The sequence below is a fragment of the Chiloscyllium plagiosum genome, unplaced genomic scaffold, assembly GCF_037043375.1.
Source record: "Chiloscyllium plagiosum isolate Xiang-an unplaced genomic scaffold, Cpla_swu_hap1 HiC_scaffold_20, whole genome shotgun sequence".
Lineage (NCBI taxonomy): Eukaryota > Metazoa > Chordata > Chondrichthyes > Orectolobiformes > Hemiscylliidae > Chiloscyllium > Chiloscyllium plagiosum.
Genome location: NW_028270158.1, coordinates 45,901,963 through 45,914,972, shown reverse-complemented (window position 1 = coordinate 45,914,972; position 13,010 = coordinate 45,901,963). Strand labels below are relative to the sequence as shown.

The 13,010-nt window shown below is 38.1% G+C and overlaps 1 protein-coding gene across 1 annotated transcript in view; it reads right to left on the bottom strand.

Annotated features, from left to right (window-relative positions):
- trrap (transformation/transcription domain-associated protein) overlaps window positions 1-13,010 on the bottom strand; it is a 219,627-nt gene that overhangs the window by 186,723 nt on the left and 19,894 nt on the right. Inside the window, 10 exon segments of the mRNA XM_087997909.1 lie at window positions 1,059-1,315; window positions 1,758-1,923; window positions 4,510-4,701; window positions 7,231-7,425; window positions 8,097-8,194; window positions 8,853-9,165; window positions 10,315-10,549; window positions 11,163-11,241; window positions 12,087-12,225; window positions 12,306-12,402. Coding sequence (XP_087854035.1) covers window positions 1,059-1,315; window positions 1,758-1,923; window positions 4,510-4,701; window positions 7,231-7,425; window positions 8,097-8,194; window positions 8,853-9,165; window positions 10,315-10,549; window positions 11,163-11,241; window positions 12,087-12,225; window positions 12,306-12,402 — 1,771 coding nt within the window.

Genomic DNA, 13,010 nt, shown 5'->3' with positions numbered 1-13,010 from the left:
GGTATCCCATGACTTCATCAAATTTTGATTTTTGAACAAGTAACAAAGAGTGAGAAAAAAAATACGAGAGCAAGAACAAAAACTGACAAAGAAAGAACAAACGAATCTCTGGAAATGTAGCAGCATTCCTGTGCAAAACAACAGGCTGAAATAACCATAAGGATTTTTCAACTGCTCTTCCAAGGCCACAGAAGTCAACAAAAATGACTGCAGCTATCTAGAAGTTCAATGTCAATTCTGTCTCCACTGATGTTAAGCATGGATAGAAGATGGTCTAATTAACAATAAAACTGACAATGGGGAAAAATAGGTATTCTTAGGTTGGCAAACTGCAAGTTATAAAGTCATGTTGGGAACTCAATAATTTAAAAGATACTTTACTGACCTGGATGAAAGGACAGATTGCATTCTAGCAAAACTTGTTGACGATATAGATTGGTACTAAAGCATGTTATAAAGGAGGATACAGAGTTTGCAATGGGAAAGTGCTCAAATACACAGTGAGCAGTAGATGCTTGTATAAATTGAAACAGAATATTATGAACATTAAGAGAATGCCTCACACACATATGGTACTTGAGTAATGAAGAGAGTCATTAGGGAAGAACTACCAGATTTACTTTGAGAAGGAAATAATATATACAGGATTGATGTATGAAAGATACATATGCTCACTTGGGATCAATAGTCTGAATGGCAGAAAAGCGGAGAATGGAAGGATTTTTTTTTAAGCAAAGAGTTATGATGAACTGAAAAGCTCTGCTCGAGAGGAATCCAGATTCAATAACAACATTCAAAAAGGAACTGGATATAGGCTTGAAAAGGAAAAAATGAACAGCTATGAAAGGAAAGGGACAGATGGCCCAAGCCATTTCACAGTGAATATTTGAAAGGTGGTGCTTCTGTAATGATTCATTGAATTTGCCCAGGTGTAAAAGACATGATAATTTGAATAGTCTACGTTTTGCTGGACGATTCAACTATTAACATACAGCAAATGAAGAATAAAAAGTTGATAGATTCACATCCCCTAATGTATTACAGAGTCCCAATTTTACCTGCATGAGCTCAGCTCGTACTGGCTGGATATGATCATACAAAAAATCAGGCTGCAAGTTGTCAACACACAGTTCCAGTGTCCGCAGGCCTTGACTGACCAGGGTCTGTGAACCATTGAGTGCAGATACCAGGGGGTCCATCAACATTGGCAGATAAGGCAGGAGAGAGCTGAGTCGGACAGGCACAGTTAAACACAGTTCAACGAAAAGATCTTTCATATGTTGTTTATGCAGGCCGCTCTGCAGCATATTCAGTCCTGCAATAAAAATAGCATGAGTAGGACAGCAACTATATCTGTTACTTTATTCTGGTTTCTATTTTCAAACAGACCATGAACAATTTTACGAGCCAATACTTAGCATGCTAAACCTATACGAGGCAGCAATAAGTGTTCTGAACAATGCAAATTAATAAAAATCTTGATTTACAGATACTGAATGAGGAAAGATCCTGGTTCTATCCTTTACAAAATGATAGAAAATCTACACTTAAGTGATACAGTTTCAGCCCTGCACCTATAAAGCGACAAAGCAGATTTAAGACTCAAAAGGAATTATCTTCAGTGAGGAACATGCTTTAGCTAATGCTCATTTCAATCAAGCTCCTAATACATTTTACCAAAGCTTAAAATATATTGATTGAACCTGGGGTTATTTCATCAGTTAAACAGTCAAAAGCTAATGTAATTGCATTCCTACCTTGCAGCAAGTTAGGCAGTAATGGCAGAAACTCCTGATACAGGAGATCGTGGCTGCCACCTCCAATGGATCGGAAAAGGGCTCGAAGCAACAGAAAGTAGTTGTATGGCTCCTTGGCTGTTTGAGCAAGTTCCATAGAACTGTTCACAATTTTGTGTAGATGTGGCTAAAATATAATGGAATTTCATGTTAAGGGTTTCCAGCTTGGGATTGGTGTCAGTTCTTATACAGTGGATCACACTGCTTCTCTCAGACGTTTGTGGGTTCAAGACTTACTCCAAAAACATGAGAACAAAACCAAACCAACACTTCAGATGCAGTACCAAGGGAATGCCACCCTGTTTGAGGTGCTGTCTTTTAAACAAGCCATTAAACCAAGGCCCTGGCTGCTCCAATGGTGACAGCTTGTCTATCACAATACATACAAAAGGCACACCCCACCCCAATTACTCAAGAAAGCACTACCACAATTTCAAGTAAAAGTTGCTTCAGTGGAAAAAGTAGGCTATAATTGTATTTCTTTTAAAACCATGCCAATACATTCACAAGCGACTTTTCATTACACAGTTAATTTCCAAGGTTTAAACATCCATTGCTTAATTTAATGAAACAACATTAATGAACAGACCAAAAATTCAAACATTTAAATTGCAGTTATAGCTCATTAAATTCACTCTACCTCAAATTTTCTGACAGGGAGAGAACAAAGGAAGAGATTTTTCAATATGATATTTTAAAATGACCTTCACAGAGCAAAATCAGATGCTAAACCATTAATCACTAAGAAAAGTCACATTTCAAAAGAGTCACATCATTTCAAATCAGTCAAAATCCAATATATTTTTTCTGCACACCAATATTCCAAAAATCAAACTCCAGCTTTGAATGACAAGCAGCATTTACTGTAATAACAGGAAAGGAGAAAAGAAAAACATTTCTCTACATAACAAAAGCTACTAATTGAATGCATGTAACTGATTTCTGAAGGAACCCTTCATACTTAAATGATAAGGCAATACATCTTTTATCTGCAATGCTAGCTGGACTCCAAGGGCTACAGTATCAAAGCGTACAAATTAGCGGTCATTTTCCCTGGAATTTAGACAATTCACACAAGATTTGTTGATACGTTTCAAGATATTATGGGAACTGATAGTACTCTCTACCTATCCTATTTCTGCAGGTTAGGGAGTATAGTACTGGAATCTAAAAATCACACAACACCAGGTTATGTCCAACAGGTTTATTTGGAAGCACTAGCTTTCTGAGTGTTGCTCCTTCATCAGGTGAAAATTTTGTAGACCTCAGTCCAACACCGGCACCTCTAAATCATGACTAAAAATTAAAGACCTTATCAATGAAACTAGAAAACATTCTTGACAAAGAGTGGTAGAAATTTGGGAATCTTTTCTAGAAGCTATATTATATCAATTATTAATTCTAAATAAGAGATAGATAAGATTGTTGTTAACCAAAGGTATTGCAGACAAATTGAACAAAGGTGCATGTATGGCGTTCGATCTCAGTTCAACCATGGACTTCAACGAATGGGTGACAGACCCCAGGAACTAAACTGCCTCCTCCTGTTCCAATTTAAAAAAGGATTTTTTTTTTTGCAATTATTCCCTGCATTCACCGCAAATAGTGCATGGAAACAATATTTGGAAACATTAATGTCAAATTTCATTCATAGGCTGTGGGCATCATTGGCTGGACTCAGTTTATTGCCAGTGACTAATTGCTCAAACAGCAGTTAAGAGTTAACCACATTGATACAGATCTAGGCAGGGATGACAAAATTTCCAATCTTAAAGATATCAGCAAACTAGATGAGTTTTATTCAGTGGGTAGCACCTTCACTACTGAAAGAGTCTGGACTCAAATTCCTTTCTAGGATTTCAGTCCAAAAATCAAAGCTGATAATCCAATGCAGTGCTGGGAGAGGTGCCATCCTTCAGACAGCTGTGAAACCAAGGGCACGTTTGCATTCTCATGGCAAACTTAGAAGATTGTATGACTACACGGCACAGCAACTGGACAGTTTTTGACAGTGGCCTTCCCAAGATTTATCCCTCAACTAACGTCACACAAACAGATCTCCAGACCATTTACGTATTAGTTTGTGGAAGCTTGTTCTACATAAGTTAGTAGCAGCATTGCTCATATTACATTACATCAGTGACCACACTTCAAAAAGATATTCATTGGCTTGCAAGGGGCTTTTGTGATGCTCAGTGGTCACAGCAGATGTTATACAGATGCAAATCTTTGTTTTTAAATGTGAACTGAAGAATTCTAACATAAGGTTATTTCAACATCTGTAAACAGAAACCTGTATCAGGTAGGCATACATCTTGAGCTTAAAGCTAAAGAATTGAGACCAATTTTATCAGTTTGTTTGAATCTACTTGATTTCAGATCTATGGAGTCTTCAAAATGAAATGCAACTAAGAGCCATCATTTCCTTTTCTTTCAAATCAGGTGCTGAAATCTTGCTAAGTTTAACCAGCTTCTTTTCTAAATACGAGGATAACAGAGCTTACAGTCATTTGCCTAACCAGTCTATGCCGATGTACCATACAAGCCTCCTCCCTCCCCTGGTCATCTAACCCCACTAGCTGCACCACTAACTTGCCTGAAAGCATGATAAACATTGGAGTATTTCACTTCCATACTAGTCTTAGATTGTGAAAATATCATACAACGGTGAGAACTCACCACCCTCTCTTTCATTCCTGCATCGCCTCCTTACCTTTAACATCTGCTCATTTTCTGCTGCAAACAGAGAAACAGAGCCGAACACTAGTTTGAACAGCTTGAGATAGAGGTTGGAGAGTTCAACATTGGAGCCCATTTCTGGAAGGCGGTCTAGAAGATATTCCACCAGAATTGTAGCAAACAGAGCAGAGGTAGAAGGGTTCGCCAGGAATGAGTTGGCCACAATCTGTAGCAGATAATAATTAAAAGAAAATGAAAAAAAATTTTAAACCAGAATGTTGCACTTACACTGCCAAATATAAAAATACACACAATGCTGATTAAAAGATCCAGTGAGCTTGTAAATTGAGAATACAGCCCACTCAACTTGATAAGCTGAGCTACGCAGAACATTTTCCAAACAATTCTCAATGATAAATCGGTCTTTCTGTTTTTGCTACAAAGTGAATTACCTCACATTTATCCACATTATACTTCAGCTGTCACACTTCTGCCCAGTCACTCAACTGGTCAAATATCACCTACTTCTCACAGCTCACCCTCCTTGCTAGCTATGTGTCAGCTATATTCTTGGTGATATTACATTTAGTTCCCTCACCTAAGTAAATGTCATGAATATCTGGGGCCCAAGAACTGGTCACTGCCTGCCACTCAGAAAAAGACCAGTCTTTCTGTACCTACTGTCTGACAACCAGCTTGCTATCCATGTCAGCATATTATCCCTATCCAAGTCACTTTTATTTTATATGCTAATCACTTATGTAGGACCTAATCAAAAGTGTTCTGAAAGTCCAAGTAAATCATACCCACTGGTTCCTCATCAACTCTAATAGTTTATGCTCAAAAAATTTCATTATATTCATCAAGCATTATTTTACTTTTGTAAATTCATGCTGACCTGTCTAATTCTGTCATTGTGTCCCAATTGCCCTTTTCGTAATTCTTTTATATCCGACTCTAGCATTTTCCCTACTACCAATGTTAAGCTAATTGACCTATAATTCGCTACGTTTTGTCCACCCCTTTATTAATAGTGGGGTTAAATTATGGTTACAACCATAGAAACTGTTGCAAAGTCTATAGAATATTGAAAGAATACCACAAATACTTTCATTATATCTAGGGTCACTTCCTTAAGAAATGTAGGATGTAGATTACGAGGCCCTGGATATGTATTGGGTCATAATCACATCAATTTCCCCAACAAGCAGAACCAAAATATGTATCTAATTGGTCTTCCACCTGTTTATTCCCCATTAAAACTTCCCCTATTTCTGACTGTAAGAGACAGACATTTGTCTTCACATTCCAAAATAAGATTTTACAAATCAGTATGTTCCCTGCAATATTACTCGTATACTTTATTTTCCCCATATTAATCAATGCTTTGCTGAATTCTGAAGTGCTTTCAAGCCTCAAGTCTGCCTCCTTACTGAGATATAATACCATCCATAATTTTCCTTGTTCACCACAGTCAGATCACCTTTCCCATTTTAGTTTTGTACCGGGTACCAGACAGGAATGAACCATTTGTTGCAGACCATCCATGTACTCAGTAAATGTTTCCCATTGCCTCTGCACCATCAGCTCTTTAAGGGTCGCCGATTCAGTATAGCCAGCTCGTGCCTCTTACCATCGCAGTTTAGTCTCTCTATCAATTACATCACTCTCCATCTTAATGAACAATAATATCATATTATGGTCACCTGCAGATGTCAGGAGTTTAGACTTACCTGGAGCAGTTGGATTAAAACACTCCAAGATTAAAATTTTCTTTGCATTTATGTGAAAGTTTTGACAAAGAAATCTCAATACCATGTGCTTAAACCTTTCAGATATAAATGAAAGAACATCGGCCTGAATCTGGACTTTGCCACCACCTGGCGAGGGACCTGTTGAGTATTTTGCAATAGTTTCTGGTTTTATTTCAGATTTAATGCACCAAAAGTACTTTGCTTTTATAGTCTTACAGTCACAGAGATGTACAGCACGGAAACAGATCCTCTGGTCCAACTCGTCCATGCCGACCAGATCTCTGAACTTAATCTAGTCCCACTTGCCAGCACCTGGCCCATATATCTCTAAACCCTTCCTATTCACATACCCATCCAGATGCCTTGTAAATGTTGCAATTGTACTAGCTTCTACCACTTCCTCTGGCAGCTCATTCCATACATGTACCACCAAGTGAAAAGGTTGCCCCTTACATCCTGATTATATCTTTCCCCTCTCACCCTAAACCTTTTCCCTGTAGTTCTGGACTCCCCCCATCCCAGGGAAAATACTTTATCTATTTATTGTATCCATACCCCTCACGATTTTATAAACCTCTACAAGGTCACCATTCAGCCTCCAACGCTCCAGGAAAAACAGCCCTAGTCTATTCAGCCTCTCCCTATAGCTTAAACTCTCCAACCCTGGCAACATCCTTGTAAATTTTTTCTGAACCCTTTCAAGTTTCACAACATCTTTCCGATAGGAAGGAGTCCAAAATTGCACACAATACTCCAAAAGTGGCCTTAACCAATGTCCTGTACAGCCTCAACATGACCTCCCAACTCCTATACTCAAAGCTCTGACCAATAAAAGAAAGCATACCAATCATCATCTTCACTATCCTACCTACCAGCGACTCTACTTTCAAGGAGCTATGAACCTGTTTTACTGTAAATGTTTTCCCATTGCTAAGAAAGTATTTTCTAACACTTACACTGGCTAAACTTTCATTAACAAGGTTAAAGAGAATGCCTGTCACCTGAAGAGCATAGTTCTTTGAAATCCTTTCCACCATGTATGGTACGGTTGTTTGAAAGATCTCTTTAAAAGTCAAAGGATTCATCATAGTGAAAACACCAGCAAAGTGCTCCAAAACCTCCTTCTCTTCCTTCATCCTCACTGTCTGGCAATTGGCCACTCGAATGTATGTTTGTCCATTCCCAGCAATTTGCACCTGAAACCAGAGAGAGATTGATTACAATTGTTATGCTGAAAAAATACCTACTGAGTTTTCCCAACTCCCTCATCCCTTCCACTGAACATACTCAACCAAATGCTGCATAACTCTGGATAATTATTAAAAGGTCAATTAATTACAGCAACAGTATCACAATTTTATAGAATCCAAAGGAGTACGGCCAAATTAAAATTTGTACTGCAGAATTAAGATAGTATTTTGAACATTTCAAATACTTTCACTAAAGCAGCTGAAAATTGGTCAAAACACAAGATTGTCCTCATCGAGCAGCTTTCAGCCAACCACAACCCCATGGTTCAGCTGCCAATAACCAATCCTAGCCACCAGTTCACCCCAACATGCAGTATACATCATTCTTCAAGTTTACAAATAAAATTTAATCCCATGCTTACACTAATTTATCAGATTACTGATAGCAGTATTTGTCATTGTGTTTTAGGAGTTATTCACCAATTAGGAAAAAAGCCTTTCCAAAGTATTAGTCCCAAGTAATTTCAAGAGATGAGCCAGAGAATACAGTCAAGTCACAGGCTTCAAAAGTGAGGTTGGCAGGACATGGGGGAGTTGAGGCTGCTGTTTGGGCTTCACTGACAGAGATCAAAACATACAGATCACTGCTGAATCAATATACAATTCTAATACTATACCTGGTAAATATCCAAAGCCTGCATTGCATATTTTACCAACTTGATGTAAATTTGTGTTTCTTTTGGCTGTAACTGTTTATTGGGAATAAAGGATGCCTCTAAGGAATAGAAAAAAAAAATCATTCAAGACTGCACTTCATAATCTCAAAAATACAGCATTTATAACAGTTCCCATTAGCACAGTACTAGTTTTTACACAATTTTATAGAATTATTACACAGAATTTAATGTTTAGAAAATGCTCGTCAGTGCCACTCGCTGGCAGGTACTAATTGAACAATTCCTTACTATTAGCAAAATGCTTAATTCTGACACAAAACCTCTATCACTACTTTCACCCAATTTGGATATTCATATCTGACAACAAATGTCAGAATACTATGACCATTTGAAAGAAAGAAAAATGCTTTTCTATAACACACTTCTAAAGCAGCAAAATATCCCAAAGTGTTTCACACGATCCATTACTAAATGCAATCCAGCACCAAGCTGCATCAGAACAGGTAACTAAAGCTTGGCCAAAGAGTCATTTTGAGGAGCAATTTAAAAGACCAGGGTGGGGAAGTAAATGGAGAAGTCATTCAGAGCTTAGGTCCTTGATGACCATTTCTTCAGTCACCTATGGAAGTGATCACATAGTGGGATTCTCAAAGCAAATTAGTGACTTCTCATTAAATATTCAACTTCTGAAGTGAGACATGCAGTATTTGACAGAGATGAACAGCAACATACAATACTACTTAGTATTGAACTTACCTCCTGGTGCTTTACATGAAGTTATGCCCCACGTTATTGTCTTCACCCCACATACCAACGTCTTCACCAAGCTGCGGCAGTCAGATACTTGGAAGGTCTGCTTTTCCTCCTTTTCTTTATCCCCATGTTTGTCTAAGGCTGGTGCAGGAAGGGTGGGCGTTGGTGGGGCAGGAGGGGGAACAGATTGCGTTGGAGTCGCTTGAGCTGCTGCCATAGGGGCTTCTGCAGCTGTTAGCTCAGATTGTGGCTTGCATTTCTTAAAAATGGTGGACAACTGATAGCGAGAAATGGTATGAAATTTCAGCACAAAAACCTAGAACAAGACAAATACAGGAAATGGGAAATATTGCTTTTTTCTAACACCCTTACCTTTCCTCAAAACACACACTGGTTAGATTGCCAACTTTAACAAATTATCAGTTCCTTGAGTGAAAAGGATAATTACAATTTCAATCATTTTTTCGAAGACAGATATCCAAATGCAAGGTGTCCGGTGCTGAAGGATAGAAAGGAGGATATAGAAGGATAGAAATGGAGTCCAATCTTCAAACGCACAATATTTTATTAGAAGCATACACCTCCAAAGCCAACAACCAGTTTGAGCCTGGTCATGTGCAGAGGAATCCTCAGTTAATGCCTGCCATCTGAATACTCTGAATATACATTTACCAACAGATGCTTTCTGAGTTCATCTCAAAACAAGACATTGAAAGTCAATGACAAAGCATATAGAGCATGAGGTATGCAGTATTAGACAGAGGTGAAAAGCAAGAGAATGAGCACCACTGTGTAATGATCTTACCTCCTGGTGCTTTACATGTGTGCAGCAAGACGACAGGAAATTAATCCAGTTATCCCATTTTATTTAAACAGCAAGTTCACGGGCAAGTAGTACTGGGCTAAATATCAGGCACTTTGTTGTAGTTATAATTTACATGTATAATTAAATAAATAGATTTCCTACAGCATTTAGGGAATTTTAGGAATTTTATTCACAGTACAGGCTAAGAAGGAGGGACGTGAAAGATTTTACAGTATCACTGGTTGCAGGAAGGGGCAACTACATGATGATAATTTTACATAGGCAGTTCCGATTGGAAAAATTTACACAGGGATTTATAAACAAAGTTAACAGGAAATGAAACATGCAAAATTTTGAAAGAAGTACAAATTGCTCTCCCTGTGCAATGATGCACAGAGTAAAGCCCAACAGTCAGCTTAAGGTAAAGCCTGATAGGGGACCACTGGGCTCAAATAAGCAGAAATAACTCAGACGCAATTTTAAAGTTATCTACAGTCAAGTCACTGGTAGCCTCTTCTTTTTTATGCGCACTTATCCAAACTGCCATTATTTCTCCCGTTCCCATCAAACACGAGTAATGTAATTCCCATGACACCAAGAGTAGAAACTTTCAGTTACAGACTAATCATTTTTAAAATTCAGTGTAATCTAACTACGTACCTCCAACATTCTCATCAGAATATCTCTTCCATTCCCATTCTCCTGCTCACTTTTTGAACGAATACAATCTACAAGGTTCAACAGAAGTTTGCAAGACATTGTTTGGATGCTGCTGGGCAATGATTCATCATCAATATTCTTTGCAAACAGCTGAACGGCAAGGGCCAGATCATTCAGAGGAAGATGCTGGCGAACATGATGCACCAGGTCAGCCAAAGTGCTGTAGGCCAGGGGTCTATTTAAAAGAAAGTAAAAACATTTACAACAGAAGTACAACTTCTTGCAGAGTGTCCATGCTACTCTTTATGTAGAGTGCCATAAGATGGAAAACAAAGAAATTGCCTGTGCAAACAAGAGGGGTTGAATGGCCACTTTCATTACTTTATCTTCTTTTGCTTACACTAATCTACTTGTAGGTTAGCAGCACTGCTCGCAAATGTTAACACTAAATAAAATGCCCCAAGTCATCCTCTTCCCATTCAGCATTTTTTTTTAAAACTGTATCATGGGGAACTTGAGCTCTTTCTTTCAAAAATTCATAAAATAGCAAAACATATTTACGTAAATAGGTCATAAGGTAACATTGGAAGGCAACAGCATTGGAGTTACATGTTCATAATGAGATTACAAACATACACATGGAAGCACTTTCACATTAAAGTGTTCAGAAAGGTGAAACTGTACAAAATGTCAGCATTTAAGCAACAATGTGAAATCCTGAATTATGGCAACTTTTAATGCACAAGGCATTCTGCAATCAAGTCGCTGGTAGCATTTTCCTTTTATGTGTAGGCACTATTTAATTAAATGCCCCAGCATATTTCCAGTGCACTGGAGTGATTGCCTACCTCAGCGTTTCCCGAGCTGTGTACCCTGAGCCTATTAGTACAGATTCATCAAATAGCTTATCCATGCATGGAATGAATTCTGTAAAACAAATGATTGGTATTATGCAAAGAGCCACCAACTTTCCCTCATTAATGCAAACATAAAACTAATTAAACATCAACTTTTCTCTTGTGAAACATTAATACAATTATGTTACACCAACATATTTACAGTGCTCCTATTGTCCAGCACAGTAAATATCTAATTGCACAAAGTAAATACTAACTACAATGGTGGCTCATGATTAAGAGATTGCAGCCTCTCATTTAGAAGTTCACTTCACTGCTTATGAGAAAGGGAACAAGTCTAACAGATATGGTTACCCCTCACCTTCAACCCTTTATATCATAATAGTACTACTTTTGGAAAGGCAACACGACAGAGGTAACAATATACTGGGCAATGGCAACAGGGTTGTACTCCAACAAATACAGCTATGTTACTGTATCGAGTAGAGGTTGGCACCCACCAAAACCGTAACATGGAAAGAGAGTCATAAGGTGGGTTCCAAATATCTTTTAACATATTTGGATGGGATTATGAAATAGGGTAGAAAGTGGGAAGGAAGAGAAAGTTACTTGAAGGTCTGTGCTATCCTAGTTAAAACAATCTGCATCCCACTCTGTCTTTGACTGTTCAATTTTAATACAGAGAAACCTCAATTACCCGAACGACACAGGCAGAGCGTATTTTGTTCGGATAATCCAGTGTTCAGATAATCGAATGACAGATAACACAGTTTAGCCAATCACGGGACCTTGCAATCTTGTTTGGATGATCCGAAATTTGGATAATAGATGTTCGGATAATCGAGGTTCTTCTGTATTAGCTTAACTATGTTCCAGTATGACTTTCCAAATGCAGACAGCACAGAAACTACATACGGTTCCGAAGATCGGTAGTTAGAATGTGCTTAGCTGCAATCAGCAGCTCCTTCCGTAGGTGGGCAGTTTCAGAAGGACAGTTAGTCAGCAATTGCAACATTCCTTTCACCATCTGTTGTGAATACTTTCCAACCAAATCCTAAAGAGAAAATAACATTACAAGCAAGATCTTTCTTGTCCTTTTAAAATCAAAGTAAAGGCCATTAGAAAGAAACATACCTGATAAATTCTTATGATGTAAGCAAGAAAGGACAATGTTTTAATCTGTGCAGCAATGAAGTCAGCGTATAGCTCCTTGTTATAAAGTTTATTTTGCCTACAATAAAAAGTACATCCTTTCAGATTCAAATCTGAAAACATTTATCTTTTAGTGAAACAAGAGACTAGCCAACTTGTACAGATTAAGAAAGGGTGCTTTTTGATCAAGTTATTTTGAATCAGGTAAATTGCATGCAGTTGTGCTAAATAAGTGTTAGTGTTACATATGACGCAGCACTGTAGAACACATCACAAAACTGATTCTATTTGAATGCTTAAGGGACTATAAATACAGCTCAGTAAAATAATCTGCATTTTAAAATAACTCAAGATTACCTATGACATCAACTAACCATTCCCAATGTCATAACAAAGTATTTCAAACATTTTTTGTTAGTGAGGCTTCAAGATCCTATTTTATTAGCTCTTAGCTCCTATCGCAAGTCAATAAGCAGACAGTCGAGTACCAATCCCTAAACGCCAGTATTTCAGGTCTCAACGGCTGGTGTGATAAGCAGAATGGCATGGTTCGGTGGGGGAAAAAGAGGAGTCTTGATGCTCCGACAGCCTTAAAGCTCAAAGACCAACACAGAAAATATTCTGACAGCCTGGACTACAACAAGGCATTCCAGTAAGAGATGGAACTGAACGCGTCATGATGTAGCT